This window comes from Amblyraja radiata, chromosome 9 (assembly GCF_010909765.2).
Source record: "Amblyraja radiata isolate CabotCenter1 chromosome 9, sAmbRad1.1.pri, whole genome shotgun sequence".
NCBI lineage: Eukaryota > Metazoa > Chordata > Chondrichthyes > Rajiformes > Rajidae > Amblyraja > Amblyraja radiata.
The window spans coordinates 62,279,523-62,301,274 of NC_045964.1; the positions used below are offsets into that span (position 1 = coordinate 62,279,523).

At 44.3% G+C, this 21,752-nt stretch overlaps 1 protein-coding gene across 2 annotated transcripts in view; it reads right to left on the reverse strand.

Moving 5' to 3' along the window:
- Positions 1-292: 292 nt before the first annotated feature.
- vipas39 (VPS33B interacting protein, apical-basolateral polarity regulator, spe-39 homolog) overlaps positions 293-21,752 on the reverse strand; it is a 34,273-nt gene continuing 12,813 nt past the window's right edge. For both annotated transcript variants that reach the window (XM_033027610.1, XM_033027612.1), the window contains exons 9-20: positions 21,011-21,044; positions 18,090-18,192; positions 17,273-17,300; positions 14,079-14,152; positions 12,711-12,786; positions 11,406-11,540; positions 9,597-9,638; positions 8,010-8,099; positions 5,446-5,532; positions 3,822-3,911; positions 2,058-2,162; positions 293-1,037 (exon numbers count right to left, since the gene is read on the reverse strand). In XM_033027610.1, the coding sequence (XP_032883501.1) occupies positions 1,017-1,037; positions 2,058-2,162; positions 3,822-3,911; positions 5,446-5,532; positions 8,010-8,099; positions 9,597-9,638; positions 11,406-11,540; positions 12,711-12,786; positions 14,079-14,152; positions 17,273-17,300; positions 18,090-18,192; positions 21,011-21,044 (885 nt within the window). In that variant the 3' untranslated portion in view covers positions 293-1,016. The remainder of the gene's footprint in view (positions 1,038-2,057; positions 2,163-3,821; positions 3,912-5,445; positions 5,533-8,009; positions 8,100-9,596; positions 9,639-11,405; positions 11,541-12,710; positions 12,787-14,078; positions 14,153-17,272; positions 17,301-18,089; positions 18,193-21,010; positions 21,045-21,752) is intronic.

The following is a 21,752-nucleotide window of genomic DNA, read 5'->3' on the forward strand; positions in this document are numbered from 1 at the left end:
GTCTACATATGGAATGGCCAACCCGTGTAGAAGTTGAGCAGTAGGACAGTTTCAGGCTATTTATCTGCACTCATAGAGTTACTTATACAAACCCTTCCCCTGGCTTAAAACCCGCATAACATTTAGGGAATCACTCTATGGAAAATGGGGAGGAAAGAGAAGGGAATGCCAAACCATCCTGCAGCCTATTCTCATTTATATCATCAGACCCAGAATTGTTCAGCGGTTGTGCCTTGCACAGGTGGAAACTAGTGAGCCATCATTATATTAAATAAACAGCAAACACAGAAGGTTACCAGAGTTTGGCACTTTATTAAAAATGTAGTTCTCTATGAATGACTTTTTCCTGGTTACTGTACAAGTATTCTACCTCTCATTTATGCTGGAGTAAAGGTCAGAGATTAGACTTCCTACCTTTGTAGATTCATGAGGGGAGGGGGCACCAGAAGAAGGGAACTGAAGGGTCCACACACACGCAGCAATAATACGCCGTTTCCCCCAACACTATTCTTTGTTCATCCATCAAGGTCAGTTCGGTGAGGTCAGCCAGTAACATCAACTGGCTAAAATCAAACAGTGTTGGTCTGCAATGTTGCAGATAGCACCAGTGTTGGTCTGCAATGGTGCTGCAACGGCACAGGTAGCACCAGTGCTGGTCTGCAATTGTGTCAATAAGTGAACACAATGCAATGCTTGATGTCTTGACACTTTTGACTGGGTGACCTGCACCTCCCCCTTGAACCTCTCTGTGCTTCAGCCTCCCCTGCACCCCCCCCCCACCCTCCCATTAAAAGTCAGAACCTTTGCAATTTGAACCACTTGATACACATGACGGATACATGGAGAGGACACTTAATTTCTAAGCTCCCATAATCATTAATTTTAAATACGTGGGAGAAGAAGTCCAGCGGGTCACTGAATGTAGATGAAGATTTTGCCTTCATATCCTCACTGCCAGGTTTACAACCTTCTGCTTCCTTAGCACAGGAGACGTTCCTTCATTGAATCTTCAGCCATCAATTTTTCCATCTGATTTGCTGCAAAATACAATTTTCAAAATCAGCCGTCTGCAAGATTACTTTCCAGTTGGTTTGTTCTCCCAGTAGCCCAATAAGATGGTCCTTACTCTCAAGTATAAAAGAATCAAGTGTTTTAACAGAGGTAGTCTTCAATTCCCTGGAAGGATTGCAGAAACAAGGAACTGCTGGTTTACACAAAAGGACGCAAAATGCTGAAGAAAATCAGTGTGTCAGGCAGCCTCTCTGGGGAACATGGAGTGGTAACGTTTCAGGCCGGGGCCCGTCTTCAGAACAAAGGGGCCCGACCTGAAATGTCGCTGAAGAAGGGATCCGACCCGAAACGTCACCATCAGAGAAACAGGCCCTTTGGCCCATCGAGTCTGCGCCGACCAGTGATCACCCCATACATTAGCACCATCCTGCACACCAAGGACAATTTACAATTTGCAGAAGCCAATTAACCTACAAATCTGTACGCCTTTGGAGTGTGGGAGGAAACCGGATCAACCGGAGAAAACCCATGGTCACAGGGACAATCTCTGTACAGACAACACCCGTCGTCAGGATCAAACTCAGGTCTCTGGCCCTGTAAGGCAACAACTCTGGCCCTGTAAGGCAACAGCTGCACCATTGTGCCGCCTAATTGTGTCACCTATCCATGTTCTCCAGAGCTACTGCCTGACCAGTTACTCCAGCACTTTGTGTCCTTTTTCTCGAGAAGGACTGTTGATTTAACCCACATCAGTTTGTTATCCTGGCCCTTCTCTAGCCCTGCAATACCTGCCAGGCTTTGTCCTGCCCCTCTATTATAGCTTTCTTTCCCCCCTCCCTCCCATCAATCTGACGAAGGTCCTGACCCGAAACATCGCCCATCCATGTTCTCCTGACATGCTGCCTGACCCGTGAGGCTACTTCAGCACTTTGTGCTTTCTTTTGTAAACGTGCAGTTCCTTGTTTCTACCTCTCAGTTTGTTGTCTCATCAGCTGTAACGTTTCAGCCCTGTACCATCTATGATTTAAAATCCATTCTTCACTCACAGAATTGCTCAGGATGAAGTCTATCTTCCTCTGTTCTTGTGAGCTTTTGTCCACTTTGCTCCTGTACTGAATCAACTGCTGGCGATCTTTAAGATCCCTGTAGGTCTGAGTTGAGAAAAGGAAAATTAAAACAATTTTGTAAACCAACGATTTAAATTTAAACATCTTAGACTGTGAAACTAAATTAATGCCATTTCGATTTTGACCTGTCCTTTTCATGTGTTTTTTAATGGCAGTTCCCTCTACACCAACCATCACTTCCCACCTAAACCATTCACAGTGCCAATGAAGGTGGCTCAGTGAATCTCAGAGTAACTCAGCGGGTCAGGCAGCATCTCTGGACAAAAAGGGGGGGGGGGGGGGGATGGGAAAGGTACAGAACAAATCAGAGCCAACAACTATGACCAAGGAAATAGTTCATTGTTGGCTGTGGAAGAGGTAATAACGAAGGGATGGATATATACTGCGTATGGATGCGAACGGTGGAACAGGCTGGACGGCTCGGGTGGGGGAGGGGCAGAAAGAGAGGGGGAATGCAGGCATTACTATTTGGACCTCAGTTCCTCAAGGGCAAAAATAAATATGAAGATAAATCATCATGCTGCATTTGTTCAATAATACCTCTTTAGCGCTGTTAGAATAAACACAACATCAATTGTGTTCAATGTCCAAAAAGCTATTTGCAACATCTGAAAGATCAGCCACTTGCCAAGTTGATCCTCGCCAATTCTACCACTGAACACACTTGATGTTATGTTTTTCCAACTGCACTCCAATTTTTAAACTCATGAATCCATCTAACTAATATTTGTCATTCATCTCTTTTACAGAGGAAAGTATAATCACGATGGCGGTGGGGAAGGACAGAGGAGAGGATCGATGCCAGTGACGGGGCTGTAGGCTCATCTCCCACTCTTTGGGGTTTCCAAGGTCAGCTGAGCTTGGCACCGAGGTGCCCAGAGGATGAGCAGTGGCTGCAAGAGGCAAGGGGATAGCATGTTCATCGGCCTAGGTATGCGTGGAGTGGGCCACTGGAGGACCTACAGCACCATGGGATCATGTGGATCTGGTGCCGCTGAAGGCCCACAGTATTCGAACGAGCGTATGTATCGGATGAGACAGTGGTATGGATCGACAGAGCAATGATGGAGGAAGTCAACAATATCGGCAGGCTAGGCCAGCCTCCGCAATACTGACCCAGTTCTGCTGCCAGGACAATGGGCCTTTAAGGCCAGGGTAAAGATCTATTCAAAGAACTCGGCACGGTAGCGCAGCGACAGAGTTGCTGCCGGACAGCCCCAGAGACCCAGGTTCAATCCTGACTCTGGGTGCTGTCTGTACAGAGTTTGTACGTTCTCCCCGTGACTGCGTGGGTTTTTCCAGGTGCTGCGGATGCCTCCCACATTTAAAAGACGAACAGGTTTGTAGATTAATTGGCTTCAGTAAAAATTGTAAAATGTTCCGAGTGTGTAGGATTAGTGTACGGGGATCGCTGGTCGGCGCAGCCTCGGTGAGCCAAAGGGCCTGTTTCTGTGCAGTATCTCTAAACTAAACTAAATGTGACGACTCTTTGTGTAGTGCCTTGGAGTTAAGTCAACTATTCTTACACTACAATCATTGTACTTCTGTACTTATTTATGATTATGCTTATGTATTGCATGATTTCACTGAACTGTGCGCAAAACAAATAATTTCATTGTACCTAGTCACTTGTGACAATAAAGTACCATTGAGCTGTCGTAGCAATAAATCTATTATACTTACATCAATCACAATGTTATGGCACTTGTACTTTGTTCCAAGGTTTAACTTCAGTTCTGTGTTATCCACCAAAGCTATGTATTCCTGAATAACCTGAAGCGGAATGCAGTAAAATGAAATTAATAAAAATCACCGTAATTTGAAATAGTATATGTGAGATAGAATCGATACAATAGGTAATAATTTTAACAGAATGACATGATCTGATATGTTGCCTGCAAGGTTAATTAAAACAGACTAAACAGTAATATTTGCAAAATAACTCAATGATTTAAAAAAAATTACAGATCCATAAGGAAAGAACAAGGCATTAATTGAATAGTTTACAAGAGAACAAGTAGAGCGTTGATGGGCTAAATGGCCCCTTTAACGTATCTGGAGTCATTATTGACTTGATACTTAATTTTTTATCGAGTCCACATCACAAGATTAGAAATTATTCACCCAGAGCTGAACACACTGGGTTCTCCTTGTGCGTGGTGCTTCTTGTGCGCGGGTGGTGGAAAGATTGGTGGAAACAGGGCCACGATGTGAACGTTCTTTCATTGACCCCAATACTTAACTACAGCAGCCACATAAAAACCACGCTGACAAGAACAGATCCACGACGGAGGATGTCAACAACATTGCCAGGCTAGGCCAACCTCTGCAATACTGACCCAGTGCAGACGGCAGGACAATGGGCCCTTAAGGTCAGGGTAGGGTTCTATTTAAAGAACGTAACTTGATGGGCACAAAATGACACAGGAAATAGGGTGGCATGGTAGTGCAGCTGTAGAGTTGCTGTCTTATAGCGCCAGAGATCCGGGTTCAATCCTGACTACGGGTGCTGTCTGTACATAGTTTGTACATTCTCCCTGTAACCGCGTGGGTTTTCTCTGGGAGCTGCAGTTTCCTTCCATATTCCAATGATGAGCAACACAGCTCCCAATATCCTAAAACATTTCCGTTATCGACAGGGCACGAGACGGGAGCGATGGAACACGTTCTGTTTTTCTGAACTAGTGCAATTCCAACAACTTTCAAAAAGCTCAATGCCATCCAGCACAAGGCCCGCTTCACTGCCAAGTCATCAGCCGGCCAAAACATTCATCACTTTCCCCAGCAGCGCGGTGGCTGCAGGAACGCACAAGATTCACCGCAGTTATTCGCCTTGGTCACTCCAGTGGCACCTTCCAAACATCTAACCTCTACCACCAAGGAGGACAAGGTCAGTATGCCCATGATAACACCATCAACTGCAGGTTCCCCTCCTTGTCACACAACATCTTGACTTGGAAATATATTGCTGTTTCTTTGTCGTCACTGGACCTAAATCCTGGGGTCCCCATCTAACAGCATTGTGCGAATACCTTTACCGTAAAGAGTTCACGAAGGCACTCGCCACTTTTCTCAGGGGTAGGTAGTGAATGCTGCCCTTCTGGATCAATGCAGGTTGAGATTATCAGTCTGCTTGAAGCTGGGGTACATTGGAATTTCCAGGCAGGTATTGTCACATGGGCATCGTGGGAAGAACCAATATTGTCCTCATGACTCTCTAAGATCATGAGACATTTATTCAGGACTGTAGAGGAAAGTGCAGGATATAATGATATTCACTTTGTGACATTGTTAACTGGAGTCTTACCTCAACTGGGGCATTGTTTTTGTGCAAGATATCCACAACTCGATGAAATCCAATTGGCGCTTTCTTCTTGGTGTATCCAAGCCAGTTCTGAAACAAAGTACAACATGGTTGTGCATTTTGGGGAGAAAGGTGGTTCTGATGGTGTTGCGGTCGTGAAACAAAGCCTTAAAGCGACTGAAAACATTTGAAATGTCTTCAGCAGCATCTGTGGAGATTCAAGTTTCAGTTCAATGATCTTTCATCAGAATGGGAAAAAATGTAAAATGACAAATTAAGTATTAAAATGTACGGAGAGAGGGAATACAAGGAGAGAACAAAAAGAATGTTAGTATTACGATGAAGTAGGGCTGGCACAGTTGCGCTGCGGTAGAGTTGATGCCTCAAGGGCCTGTCCCACTTTCACGACCTAATTCACGACCTTTTTTACTCGTGGACATTTTTCATCATGCTAGAAAAAACGCACTGACCTACTTGTACCTACGACTAGCATCGCGGCCTGCTGCGACCTACCTACGACCTTGTGACGACCATGCTGCGAGTACGAGTCAAGGGCAAACTCGACAGAGGTCGTGAATTATGTCGTGAAAGTGGGACAGGCCCTTTACAGTGCCGGAGACCCATCTGTACAGAGTTTGTACGTTCTTCCTGTGACTGCATGGGTTTCTTCCGGGTGCTCCGGTTTCCTCCCACATTCCAAAGCCGTACATGTTTGCAGGTTAATTGGCTTCTTTAAATTGTCCCTAGTGTGTAGGATAGAACTAGTGAATGTGTGATCGCTGGTCGATGTTGACTCAGTGGGGCGAAGGGCCTGTTTTCACACTGTATCTCTAAACTAAACTAGAGATTGTGACAGATGTGATGAAGATGCAAGGCAAAAACAGATTAAAAAATATAAACTTGCTGATGTATTTTGCAATCAAAATTCTCCCCTTTTAAGTACTCTTTCCCCGTCACACTCTGTGGATAATTGGCGAGTAACACCTGATGTTTCCTCGCCCGCACTGTGATGATTCTCCATCACCTTAGCACACAATTCTTGATTCTTAGAACTGTAGTATTACTAAGAGTTCGTGCTACATCACGTACACTTCCTAATTCATGATTTGAAAAATACCCAGAGGTGGAATGAGCCAAGAAAGATATAATAAACTGAAAATTATCTCACCAGATTTGCAATTTAGTATACTTTTAAAACATTTTTTTAAATTCTAAATGCAGTCCTGCATAAATATACCAGCAGAAAGTCTTTCCACCATATTCTTATAGTCTTTTGCCGAGCAAAGATTATGTAAGTGATAACCATGTAATAATTCAGCTAATGCAATATAAGAGAGACACAATCCATGAACATGAGCTTGTAATCTGAAAAAAAAAACCCTGATAAATGTGGGTTGGATTAAATATTATAGTTAATATAAAATCATTGGTTATTGGTTATTTAAACAGATATTGGTTATTTAAACAGAATTAACTGAGGCTTTAATGAAGGTTTAAGAAAGAACTGCAGATGCTGGAAACATCGAAGGTAGACAAAAATGCTGGAGAAACACAGCGGTGAGGCAGCATCTATGGAGAAAAGGAATAGGTGACGTTTCGGGTCGAGACCCTTCTTCAGACTGATGTGGGGGTGGGGGGGCGGGAAGATGAAAGGAAGAGGCGGAGACAGTGGGCTGTGGGAGAGCTGGGAAGGAGGGAGAAAGCAAGGACTACCTGAAATTGGAGAAGTCAATGTTCATACCGCTGGGGTGTAAACTGCCCAAGCAAAATATGAGATGCTGCTCCTCCAATTTGCGGTGGGACTCACTATGGCCATGGAGGAGGCCCAGGACAGAAAGGTCGGATTCAGAATGGGAGGGGGAGGGGGAGTTGAAGTGCTGGGCCACCGGGAGATCAGGTTGGTTAATGCAAACCAAGCGAAGGTGTTGGGCGAAGTGATCGGCAAGCCTGCGCTTGGTCTCACCGATGTAGAGCAGTTGACACCTAGAGCAGCAGATGTAATAGATGAAGTTGGAAGAGGTGCAGGTGAACCTCTGCCTCACCTGGAAAGACTGCTTGGGTTATTGGATGGAGTCGAGGGGGGAGGTAAAGCGACAAGTGTAGCATTTCCTGCGGTTGCAAGGGAAAAATGAACAAGAGGAAATAATTTGCAGCCACATAGAAAAAGCATGAACAGCAGGTCGAGCAGCATCTGATGGGGGTGGGGGGAGGAATTGTGGACAGTTTGGGTCGTCTCCCTGCAGCAGGAAAGAGCAGAGAGTTGGGAATGACTGGATTGTAGTAGAAAGATACTCTCCTAGGTCACCACGTGAAACTTCAACGAATTTATTCTTCGCTCAATGAGCTGGATTTTATGGACAGCATCAATTAATTCTACCAGCTGCGGTAACTGTCAATTCTAGTTAATTTTGATGGAGTAATTTTATACTGTTAAAGTGACTTCTGTACAGAATATTTTATTAAAAATCATTTAATATGACAATGCTTGTATGCGATGGGCCAAATGGGTTCCGTCTGTGCTGTAACATTTCTGTGATTCTATAATTTATAATTTGTTTGTGCGTTACCTTTGTAGTAAATAGACTATCAACATCTCTCCAAGCCTTCAGTTTGGCACGAGCTGCCAGTGTTGTGAGTAAGTACTGTTTGTCTGAAATCTAAAATAAATTATATTTTGCATTATTAACACATAAAAAACACAAATGTAAATGAGCTACATAAGTGTATAATTCACCTACACTAAACCACAGACACTTTTCCACCTTAATGGTGCTCACAGAAATGCAAGTCATTATTCTTATTGTCCTTCTCTCATTCCCTGATCTCAACTGCAACCTTTCATTCTTATACATTGATGTATGGCTTCTTCCCAGCTTCCTCGTGTGTGCGCGCTGGGTATCTGAGGAAAAAATTAATAAAACCTGCTGGAAATACTCAGCAGATCAGGCGGTATCTGTGCAGAGAGAAATAAAATGTTAATTAATGTTAATTAATGTAAATTAATGTTAATTAATTAAATGTTAATAACTATTTTACGTTGATGACCTTTCATCACTTGTTTTCTCACTTTTCTACTTAGGATGAAAGATTAATGATCCAAAATGTTCACTGCATTTCTCCCTCCACAGGATCTACTGGATATTTTTATTTCAGATTGACAGCATTTGCGTTTTTTTATTTTGATCTTTATCTTTATACATTTACCAGAGTTATTCAGTTTTCAAGCTCTGTAAGGTGTGTACATCAAGACAAAGAGTCTGTGGAATTCTCTGCCTCTGGTGGAGGCCGGTTCTCTGGATACTTTCAAGAGAGAGCTAGATAGGGCTCTTAAAGATAGGGGATATGGTGAGAAGGCAGGAATGGGGTACTGATTGGGGATGATCAGCCATGATCACATTGAATGGCGGTGCTGGCTCGAAGGGCTGCACCTATTGTCTATTGTCGAAAGCAGTCTGTGTGTTTCTAACCTAGTCATAAGATAGAATTTTGGTTTCTGCCCAGATTATCTTTCTATGTGGGAAGAAATAATATGGGTTACGGTAGGATGGGTCTAGAAATAGTCAGCACGATAGATCAACCATAATAAGATGGCGGAATAGACTCAAGGCAGCCGAATGGCCTAATTCTGCTCCTATGACTCTTAGAAGTGATTTGGTGGGTCAAATGGTCTGTTTTCGTGCCAAAACATTCTATCCTGAGGAAGCTTGATACGGTGGATATATTGGAGGAGGAGGGAGACGGGGAGGGGTGTTGTGACTTGATGTACACTCTTGGAACTGATAAGCATAAAAGGACAATAACACTATTGCTGACTGGGAGAGTAAAGAGCTCAGCCTTTCAGGAGTGAAGTTAGAATTGAAGAGGGTAGTAGACTCCAACTCGCTCTGGAAATTATACTGGATCAATGATTAATGTTAATCTGAGATTTACAAACCTCTGTTAGCCAAGGGTTTTAAGAGAAACGAGGGAAAGGCGAGTGTTAGGTCGTTGATCAGCTGGGATCTAACAATGGCAGAGCGGCTCAGGTAGGCAGTGATTTCAAACTGTGATTTATTAATAAGCACTGACTTCAGAGTTCAAAGACTTCCTGGGACCAATTTATTTAACTCACTGATGTTCTCTTGTTCTCGTCAACATCAAGACTCAGTACTTACTTTGAAGGTTGTTTTCAAATTCGCTGGGCTACTGAATGTTCCCTGCAAATAAATAAAAAGGAAATACTTGGGGTTTCATTTGTAAGTGAGGTTACCTCCCAATGTAAAACAATACATATTCCTCACCTTAGCCATCCTGATAAATCTCACTCACCTTCCTTCTATTCTCTAAACCATACCATGTGACATAATCTGGATTGTGGTCTCGTTAACGACAAGTGTAGCATTTAATAAGTAATAATCAGATTCAAGAACAGCTTTTTTCCTACTCTTATCAGACTCCTAAAAGGACCTCCGTTAAGCTAAGGATGTATTTCCGATCTCCCAATCCACCTCAAGTGGCCCTTGCACTTTTTAAATCTGCACTTCCTTGGTAGCTTTATCAATATACTCTGCACAATGCTTATTTTCTCTTTTGCATAACCTATTGTCATCACATGTGGTATAATCTGCCTGGCTAGTAGACAAAATAAAGTTTTTAGATTTAGGATCAGGTTTATTATTGTCACGTGTAGCAAAGCACAATGAAAGCTTTATTTTGCATGCATTTTGTGTTTCACTGTAACTTTGTACAAGCAACAATAATAAATGAATGTAAATCAGTGATTTCAGTCTGTGATTTATTAATAAGCACTGACTTCAGAGTTCAAGGACTTCCTGGGACCAATTCATTTAACTCACTGATGTTAACTGAATACGTAAATCATCTAGAATTTTAAACCTTATACATCAGGACCAGCTCCTGTCTTCATTTAATTGTTTATCTGACACATGTGCATCTTATTGCCCATAAAATTAGGGAAACACCGTTCACAAAATATACTATCCCTGTCACCACCGGGATCCCACCCTGGTGGAAACCTCCTCCTACTCAGCCTGTCCCAGTGGCTCAGACGGATCCCAGTGGTGGTGGATCCCTGAATGGTGGTGGTGGCCAACAAAGGGCAGCACGGTGGCGTAGCGGTAGAACTACTGCCTTACAGCGTCAGAGACTCGGGTTCGATCCTGACTATGGGCGTTTGTCTGTACGGTTGTCTGTACGTTCCCCCCGTGACCTGCGTGGGTTTGCTCCGAGATCTTCGGTTTCCTCCCACCCTCCAAAGGTATGTGGGTTAATTGGCTTGGTATAATTGTCCCTAGTGTGCGTAAGGGTAGTGTTAGTGTGCGGGGGATCGCTGGCCGGCGTGGACTCGGTGGGCCGAAGGGTCTGTTTCCACGCTGTATCTCTAAAAACTAAAAGACCCAAAAGATAGGACTTTGCAAAAACATTTGGGCTATGACGTGAAACTGGCAAGGATCTATTTAATCCCCATCACTAATGAACCAGGCAAAATCAAGAACCTTACACACGTCCACTGTCTCTAATTATGGGACCTTTTGGGTCCTCCACATGACCAGAAACAAAAACGGTGGTGGAGGTCAGGATCAAACCCAGGTCTCTGGCACCGCGAGGCAGCAGCACTACCGCAGCGCCACCGTTCCACCCCCATGCGCTCCGAACTAATGCATGTGTGGTCATCTGCACATCTTCTGCAATCAGTTATCAGTTAAGTTTATTGCCACGTGCACTGAGGTGCTGCGAAGAGCTATTGTTGCTCGCTATCCAGTCAGCAGAAAGACAATACATGATTACATTCGAACCATTTACAGTGTATAGATATCATAGTTAAAATAAGAAATGTTGCTGCGGGAATAGAGATGTAAGAATGTGGAGCGATTGTAATATGTGATTGTAGATCTGCTTCTGCGGCTAGTAAGCAAATAGTCGCCTGGATTGGGCGCCATCTTGGCCCAGAACGAATCACTCACCTCTGATTCTCCATAATGATAGAAGCAGGAGTAGTAAAGTGTGGTCACAAGAGGCATGTGCAGGATGGAGGCCTTCCTGGGGTGTTTCCTGAACACTTCCATCTGTCCAGATGCCTCAACCCGTTTATCGTTCTCCTGTAAACCCCAAAACAACATTGATCAGCTCTGATCCCCAAACCAGTTAACATCCTTTTCACTAATACTGCCCTGCATTGGTTACCATTAAAACCTTAGCTTGCACTAAACGTTATTCCCTGGATCCTGTATCTGTACACTGTGGATGGTTTGATTGTAATCATGTATAGTCTGACTGGATATCACGCAACCAAAAAGTTTGTTACTGTACCTCGCTACATGTAACAATAAACTAAACTGAGCTATATTTGCTTCCTGACAGTTACGTGCTCAGTTAAAGGAACCATATATGTAATTGCAATGGGATGTTTGAAACAAGGGTCTGCAGATGCCGGTTTACATAGAAGACCCAGAGTGCTGGAGTAACTCAGTGAGTCAGGCAGCATCTCAGGATAACATGGATAGGTGTCATTTCGGGTCAGGACCCTTCTTCCGACTGATGTTTATTTGAAGGACATGAAAATATGCGCTAAAGAAATACAGCGGAGGCAGAAATGACTGAGTGTGATACTACTAGCACAAAAGTGCTGACTGCCTTCTTTTGAATTTGATCAAAAGCACCTATTCAATGTGGAAATCATGCTGGAAAGTAAAGAAGGTATGAGAGAAACTATGGTAGTGATGGGGAGACGACCACGGCTAAGTGCGGGGAGAGAACCTAGGTGGGTCCTGAGGTGAGATCAATGATAATCAGTAGACAGAACGTTCAATAGAGAATAGGTGCAGGAGTAGGCCATTCGGCCCTTCGAGCCAGCACCGCCATTTAATGTGATCATGGCTGATAATCCCCAATCAGTACCCCGTTCCTGCCTTCTCCCCATATCCCCAGGCTATTTCTTAAGAGCCCTATCTAGCTCTTTCTTGAAAGCATCCAGAGAACCTGCCTCCACTGCCCTCTGAGGCAGAGAATTCCACAGACTCACAACTCTCTGTGAGAAAAAGTGTTTCCTCGTCTCCGTCCTTATTCTTAAACTGTGGCCCCTGGTTCTGGACTCCCCAAACATCGGGAACATGTTTCCTGCCTCTAGCATGTCCAAACCCTTAACAATCTTATATGTTTCAATGAGATCCCCTCTTATCCTTCTAAACTCCAGAGTGTACAAGCCCAGCCGCTCCACTCTCTCAGCACATGACATTCCCGCCATCCCGGGAATTAACCTTGCTCCTTACTTCAATAATAATCTGTCTGTCGAGCAGTGAATAGTGGTCTTCGACAAACCCAGAATCATCAGAAGCAAATGGGAGCCTAAAAACAAAAACACAGAGACGTGGTGAACTTGGGATGCCCTCTTAAGCAATTCAATAATCACCAACACCTGCAGGCTTAAAGCAAAGCACCACTCTTCCATGGACTTTAGACTTGAGATACAGCGACGAAACAGGCCCTTCTGCCCACCGAGTACGTGCCGACCAGCGATCATCCCGTACACTGGCACTATGCTACACACTAGGAACAATTTACAATTTTACCGAAGCCGATTAACTTACAAACCTGTATGTCTGTGGAGTGTGGGATTAGCATAGATAGGCATGATGGTCAGCATGGGGCAGTGGGCTGTACAACTCCATGATCCTATGACCGTGAACAATGACAGGGTTGTGTTTGGACGTTATTACAGTGCGGTTCTTTAACGTTCACTGCCTCAATTAACTAAAGCAACAGGAATTAGGGTGAGCAATTGGATGCTGTGTATCCACAGAACAGTACTGCACATGAACGGGCCCTTCAGCCCACATTGTTCATGCAGAACATGATGCCAAGTTAAACTGATCTCATCCTCCGGCCATAATCCACATTCCCTGCACTTCTATGTGCCTATCCAAAAGACTCTTGAACACATTTATCATATCTGCCTCTCTCACCACTATTATTGTTTGTTTGTTGTTTATGTGTACATATGCGTATGAGTGTGTGCGTGTGCGTATACAAACACTAAACTTTTTTTTCCTAATTTATTATATTGTTTACAGTTTACTGGGTTTACTTATTTTGTTGTGCTGCTGCAAGTAAGAATTTCATTGTTCTATCTGGGACATATGACAATAAAACACTCTAGACTTGCTTTCCAGCCCCCCATCGCACTCTGTGAAAAAAACTTGTCCCGCACATCTCCACTACACTTTCCCCCTCTCACCTTATAGTTCCGTCCTCTAGTGTTGGACATTTACACCCTGGGGAAAAGGTTCTGACTGTCTACCCTATCTATGCCTCTCATCGTTTTATTCCCTTCTATCAAGTCTCCCACATTCCAGAGAAAACAATCCAAGTCTATCCAATATCTCCCTGAAGCCAAGCAGCATCCTGGTAAATCTCCTCCTCTGCACCCTCTCCAAATCTTCATTGTAATGGGACGACCAGAACTGCATGGAATATTCCAAATACGGCCTAAGCAAAGTCCCATTAATGCCCCCATGACCGAGGAAGGAAAGGAGAGAAAATTGAAACACAGAACTTTTGTGTGGAAGTATTCAAAATGATCAACCCAGTTATTTTCCCTTCCACTCAGCTGCTGGTGTGTATTTCTACAGAATACTTACCCGATACAGCTTTTTAAATATTCCGTTTTCTTAATGTGGTTTTTGATACTCAAATGTTCCTTGTACTGTAAGAGCTGCAATAAGAAATTAAAAAAATATTCAAATAAACGACCCTGACTGCAATAATATTCATTGAATTTGAGTAATATTTAATGCTTCCTGCAAATTTGTTTCAGACACAACGAGAAAATCCTTAACAGCAATTTCGCACTGGAAGCTCACAAACCAAACCATGGTGTCACAACAAGGCTACAACTCCAATACAAGTGATGTTTTAGTTTGTTTAGCTTAGAGATACAGCAAGGAAGCAGAACCTTTGGCCCACTCAATCCACACCGACCATCTATCATCCATTCTCACTAGTTCTGTGTTATCGCACTCGTATGTCTTTGGGATGTGGGAGGAAATCGGTGGCACCTGGAAGAAACCTATGTGGTCACAGGAAGAACCTGCAAACTTCAGAGGTCAGGATCGAACCCGGGTCTCCGGCACTGTGAATCACCAGCTCTACCAGCTGCACTATTGTGCGCCACTTTCATGAAATGTGAAAATTCAATGAAACTTGGTCAGACAACATCTGTGGAAAGAAGTCAATGTTTCGTCCTGCGACCCTTCGTCAGAACTGAACCAGGCTTTACGACAGTCCAAAGACTTCACAATCTGATTTCTTAATTTGAGGTTTATGTTTTAAAGTGAATTCATGCCCTCATGATTATAATATTTACTCATTCACATGATGTGTTTGTCGCTGGCAAGGCCGGCAGTCAGTACCCACCCTAAAGTGCTCTCAATCCGAGCAGGGCACTGGGACGGTTCAGAGGGCAGTCGAGAATCAACCATATTGGTGGCTCTGGGTCATATATGGCAAACCAGGGAAGGTCAGCAGGCTTTCCTCTCAAGGGGTACGTTAAAGAGATGGGTTTTCAGGAAAATCTGGTAGCTTCATAGTTGCCATAACTGGTTTCCACCGGGTGGCGCCAGTAATGGCTGCCTTGCCAACAATCTGTCTGTCCTTTCCTTCTTTGTTTCTGTTTTGTATGTTAAATGTATGTTTTTTAGTGTTCTTTAGCTTGCTTTAAGTGATGGGTGGGGGTCGGGGGTTGAAGGAATTTTTTTCTAATCTCTTACCTCCGTATCGTATTTCTGTCCGCACTGCGGCCTAACATCGTGGAGTTGGCGGCCTTTTGCTGGAGATCGACCAGGAGTTCCATCGTGGGAACCTGCGTGACTTTAACATCGCGGAGCCCGCAGTCTCTGGTTAGAGCCTGACATCGGGGACTCCAAGCCGCAGGAGTTTCGTCCGCCCCGACGCGGGAGTTTCGATCGCCCCGACGCGGGAGTTTCGATCGCCCCGACGCGGGAGTTTCGATCGCCCCGACGTGGGAGTTTCGATCGCCCCGACCGCGATGGTTCGACTGCCCCGACCGTGGGAGAATAAACAGGAAGGAGATTGGACCTTATTGCCTTCCATCACAGTGAGGAACGTGGGAAATCCACTGTGGTGGATGTTTATGTTAACTTTTATGTAGTTGTGTGTCTTGTTGCTTTTTTTAGTATGGCTGTATGGTAATTCGAATTTCACTGTACCTTAATTAGCAATGTTACAAAATTTTGAGATTTTAAAAATCAAGTCTGTAATTTATCCCATCAGATAAAGCATAAAAATAAGTTTAATTTGACACCTAATTCACTTTCATATCTCAAGTATTTAAAAAGTTATGGCCATTTTCATACTCGGAAATGAGCATCTTGTTCCCTATTGATTTTCTATGGACATAACAAAAAAGCTGTGATCGTGAACAGTCAAAAGCCCATAACTTTCTTAAAAATTAAGAGAACTGAATGAAATTTTTAGTTATCATAGATTGAAGCATTCTGAAACAAATATAAAATAATCTTACTTGGATGACCTGAAATTAAAGCATATAATTAGTTAGTTACCTAATTGTAGCTAATTTCAGACTTCAATTACTAGATCTAAACATCTATCCATTTCTTAATAAATGATTAACATTTTTAAATAGCCTAAATGTCCAAATAATATTCACAAATAATTCACAATAAAACATGATTTTAAAATCTCATTTACATTAATTTATAGATCAAATGGAAGGAATTTAGTGTTCAATTGCTGTAAATAAATGCCCATTTAAATCAGCTTTCCAGTGGGTCCCTGTGGAACGCGCTGGTTTAGAACGTTCACATTGCGGTAGATTTGTGCCCCAAATGCCGAGAAAAATACTGCGGGATATAGTGGGCCCAAAATGAGCTACTCGCAATATTAAACTTTGTATAAAGGGATCTTTAGAAGCCCTTTTTAATGTAAAAATATGCAGCATACCTTCTGCTATTTGCTCTATGAGACCCTGCGGTTGCTGGCGGTCGCGGGTTTAGAGATTGATTTTTAAACTACTATAACTATTATACGAGGCCTTTAAAACTAATAATAGCTTTTGCGACGAGGTCTTTCAGCGATTTTTCGTTAATAATTAACTAGGCTGAACATCTTCGATTTGAACAGCCTAGAGAAAATCGCGTTTTAAACCCGCCCCCTCTAAACGGCGCCAAAATCGCGCACACCCTCAGCGGCAGATTTTCAAAGACGCTTCAGGTAGGCTTTGCAACATACCTACCTTAATTGGTACACGTGACAATAAACTGACCTTGAAACCTTGAGATTTGTAAAATTTCAGCATCCATTACCTGAATTAAGGTTCCCGCCCTGATGCAGTGTACAAGCTCTTGTCTCCAAACCGAAGACCAGGCATCTAAATTATTAGCCCAGTAACAATACCACTAATGATCACTAAACGCAGCCTGAGAGCACAAGGGTGGCACCGTGGTGAAGCGGTAAGCATTGCTGCCTTACAGCGCCAGAGGCCTGGGTGCGATCCTGACTGCGGGCACTGTCTGTACGGAGTTTATACGCTCTCCGTGAGACCATGTGGGTTTTCTTCGGGTGCTCTGATTTCTCCCACACTCCAAAGACCTGCATGTTTGTAGGTCAATTGGTTTCTGTAAACTGTTCTTAGTGTGTAGGACTAGGATTAGTGTATGTGTGATCGTTGGTCAGCGTGGACTCGGTGGGCTGAAGGGCCACCTACTGATTCTTCACACTGCATCTATAAACTAAACTAAGCCAAGACTTGGATAGGATTTAGCGATGTTCTGCACCCACCCAGTGGAATACTTACTGCAGCCTCTTCAGTTCTTCCCATGGATCTGCAACGAACAAAACAAAGTATAACGTCACTATACGTGGTAAATTCATAGGATACACATATCCAGAATTAACTTGCGGACACAAGGATTGGCAGATGCTGGTTTACAAACAAAGACAAAGTGTTGACGTAACTCAGTGGTTCAGACAGCATCTCTGGACAACATGGATAGGCGACGCTTCCGGGTCGGGACCCTTCTTTGACTAAAACCAAAAAGTTTCACTCATCCAAGATTCATTTATCCATGTTCTCCAGAGATGCTGCCTGACCCGCTGGATTACTCCAGCACTTTGTGTCTTTTCTGGAATTAATATTCCTTCACCTGCCTTGAAGATATCTTTTATTTTTATTGCCTTCAAGCTATCTTCTATTAACGCCTGTTAAAATCTAATTTGATACCCCTCCCACAGTGGTAAAAAGTGAGTGGGATTTCTGGTCAATTCTATCCTCCTTTTCCTATCATTCAGGTTCACTCAAGAACCCAGCTGCCTTGGGTCAGTTAACTCACCATACACTGGAATCTAAATGGATCTTAATATGTTCAGCATCTGTTTGCCTGTCTCATCCCCTGTGCAGCCTCATTTCCTTCAACTAAAGGCCCAGGACCTGTGACCCAAAACGTCACCCATTCCTTCTCTCCAGAGATGCTGCCTGTCCTGCTGAGTTACGCCAGCATTTTGTGTCTATCATTGAACCATTGTTACTTTAGGCTCCAACTTCTTGTTGATGTATTCAAAATGCAAAATGCCTGCCAACACAAATGATAGAATACAAGAATCAGCCATCTTACTTCAGCATCTCCATCAGTAGCTTCTGCTGTCCCGTCTCCTTCAGATAGTGGACAAACTGCTGTAGGGCGACCTGCCTGTATGCCAGCTCTCGAAACAGAACCTCTACAAAACATAATGTGTGGGAAGGAACTGCAGATGCTAGTTTACACCGAAGATGGACACAAAATGGCGGAGTAACTCAGTGGAACAGGCAGCATCTCTGGAGAGAAGGAATGGGTGACGTTTTAGGTTGGGATCTTTCTTCTGAAGAAGTCTGATGCCCTTCAGAATGGTCTCGACCCAAAACGTTACCCATTCCTTCTCTCCAGAGAAGGTGCCTGTCCCACGGAGTTAATCCAGTTTTTCGTGTCTATTTTCTTACAGGCGTGTATTCGCAATCAGCATGACAAATTTTCAACACCATGAAGTTCATATCCACAAATCAAGTTGTCATCTTGAAGCCAAGTACTTTAATATCTTAACGCCAAGAGCCATTTTAAAATCACTCTCATTGTATTGTTAAGCAATGTTTAACACTCTCCATGGCAGCCACTGCCTTGTTATTCAAAATGGTGTCCATTCAGTCCTTCAGACTTTGGAAACATTGCGCGGATAAAGACCCTTCAGCCCACCAAGTCCAAGCCGACCAGCAACCATCCTGTACGCTAACATTATCCTACATACTAGGGACAATTATACAGAAACCAATTAACCTACAAACCTGTAGGAAGAAACTGCAGATGCTGGTTTAAACGAAAATAGACACAAAATGCTGGTGTAACTCAGCGGGACAGGCAGCATCTCTGGAGAGAAGGAATGGGTGACGTTTCGGGTAGTGCCCCTTCTTCAGCTAAATAAGGGTCTCGACCCGTAACGTCACCCATTCCTTCTCTCCAGAGATGCTGCCTGTCCCGCTGAGTTACTCCAGCATTTTGTGTCTGTCTTGAACCTACAAACCTGAATGTCTTTGGAATGTGGGAGGAAACCAGATCATCCGGAGAACGTACAAACTTGAGGACAGCACCCGTAGTCAGGATCGAACCCGGGTCCCTGGCGCTCTAAGGCAGCGACTCTACCACTACACCACCGTGCCGCCCCGTTATAGAGGATGAATGGGAATATTCCAGGCAGACAATACCCTCACCTGCCTTTCCATGCAGACAGTAGCATCACCTCCCTTCTCTGAAACGTTACCTGTTTCTCACAGCAGATGAAAATAAGAACATGAGCAGCAGTGGAACCATTCAGATGCTCGGGCTTGCTCCACTGTAGCTATGCATTTACCTGAGGGCCACTTAGTTTTAGTTCTAGAGATACAGCGTGGAACAATTGCAAATTGTCCCGAGTGTGTAGGGCAGTGCTAATGAACGGGGTGATCGCTGGTCGGTGCGAACTCGGTGGGCCGAAAGGCCTGTTTCCGCACTGTATCTCAGTAAAGGTGCCACAACAACCTAGTAAGTACTCTATTGACAGACATCTTCATTGGGGAAAACTACCGCATGGCCTTCATGACCGTACATCAGTATTTGGTGACGTGTAACAGAAGGGAAATATATCTCTCCTGAGCGACTCCTCTACAAAATGTTGTCTCCACTGGGCTATTACATTTGGAAAGAACACGGACTTCACTGCCTTTTCTGCATGCAACTGTGCCATCGTGTGGGAAAAGTAAGAACATCAAGCTTCACCATCACCGTCCTACATAGGCAAGAAATAGATGTTGACCTCAAACACTTATTCAGGATCAGAGGAAAGGAGAGGCTGGTTGATACATCTGACGGTACACAATTTGCATCCCTTCAATCCTTTTGTCTCACACCTTCTGTCTATACATCTCTGGCCCTTGTACACCATCCACCGATCAAACGTCTCTCCCCCCCCCTCATCTGTGTCAACCTATTATTTGCCAGGTTTTGTCCTGCCAATCCTCTCGAGTTTCTCTTCCCTACAACCAGTCTGAAGAAGGGACCCGACCCGAACCGTCAACTATCCACGTTATCTAGAGAAGCTGAATTACCCCAGCATTTTGTGTTTATCTTCGTGCTGCCTGATCCGCTAACATAGGAACATAGAAAGTAGGTGCAGGAGTTGACCATTCAGACCAAGCCAGCACCGCCATTCAATATGATGATGGCTGATCATCCAGAATAAGTACCCTGTTCCTGTCTTTTCCCCATATCCCTTGATTCCGTTAGCCTTAAGAGCTAAATCTAACTCTCTCTTGAAAACATACAGTGAATTGGCCTCCACTGCCTTCTGTGGCAGAAAATTCCACAGATTCACAACACGGCTCCAGGGTGAACAAGTTTTTCCTCATCTCATCCGTAAATGGTCTACCTTTTCTTAAACGTGACCCTCGGTTCTGGACTCCGCCAACATCTCCCCCGCTGAGTAGCTGAGACCGGTGCCCCCGTGGTCGAGCCCGCCGTCGCAGAAATCGGTAGAGCCCCGCGGCCGAGGTCGGAGCCCGCGCGTCGCGAGTCGATGGAGCCCGCGGCCGACAGAGCCTGGGTCGGCGGAGCCCAGCGGTTGGGGCCGAGGTCGGCGTCCACAGAGGAGTATGGCGGGGACCGGCAGGTGTGTGGAGAGGTCGGTGCGGCGGTCGATGATGGCACCGACTGACAGACGAGGACGGCACTGCCGAGGGAAGGAACAAGGGAGGACCCGGCGTGGGGGGGGGCCACCGGGAGGCATGGAGGGGGGGAAAGGAGGGGACCTGCCGCGGATACTCTGTAACTTTGTCAGCACCCTTTGTGGACGACTATTTGCATACCTGGGGTATGCAAGCAAAGAATTTCACCGTGACTTGTAGCGTGTGGCAATAAAGTATTCATTCATTCATCATTCATTCGTTACTCCAGCGCTTTGTGTCTTTTTTAGACAGATAAACCTTACTATTTTGCGAGATATTACAAACAGAGATGACACAAGAACAAATTACCTTTGCTTAATGTTTTTTTCAGGTATATCAAAACCTAGGAACAAAAATAAAAAGATTTTGACAACATAGACTCTAATATAAGCATTAAACAGATAATTTGCCCTTCTGAATTAGGCAGGCAGTTCAAAGATACATAATCAGAGGTATGGCTTTCAGAAAAGGGAAGTCAGGAGATCACGTGCTCACTTTCATTGGTGGGTCAGCAATGGAGAGATTAGCAGCTTCAATTTCTCCAAGAAGAATACTGCCCTTGCCCCAAAAAGTCTCCAGAGAATTTATCTTTGAGCCGCACAGCAGGCCGTTGTCTTACTATCGGAGCCGATTCCTTGCCTGGGATCGACGCTCCAACTGCGGCCTGCAGACTTTAACATCAAGGAGCTCACAGTCTCGGGTTGAGACCGACGTCGGGAAGCTCCAAAAGCCGCACGACGTTGGACTATCCCCGACCCGCGAGCTTAGAATCCCCCCTCCCCCGATGCAGGAGTTTGATCGCCCCGACGGGAGGAAGATCGTCCCGTCAACGGAAGGTTCAAGGCCCCCGACTGCTAGAGGACCAAGAATGGAGAGATTGAACTTTATTTCGCCTTCCATCACGGTGAGGAATGTGGAGGAGTCACTGTGGTGGATGTTCATGTTAAAATGTATTTTGTGTGTTCTGTTGCTTTTTATTGGTATGATGACTCTCCTCATACGTTGCAAAACATACATGGCTAATAAAGTATGATTATGGTCTATGATTCGC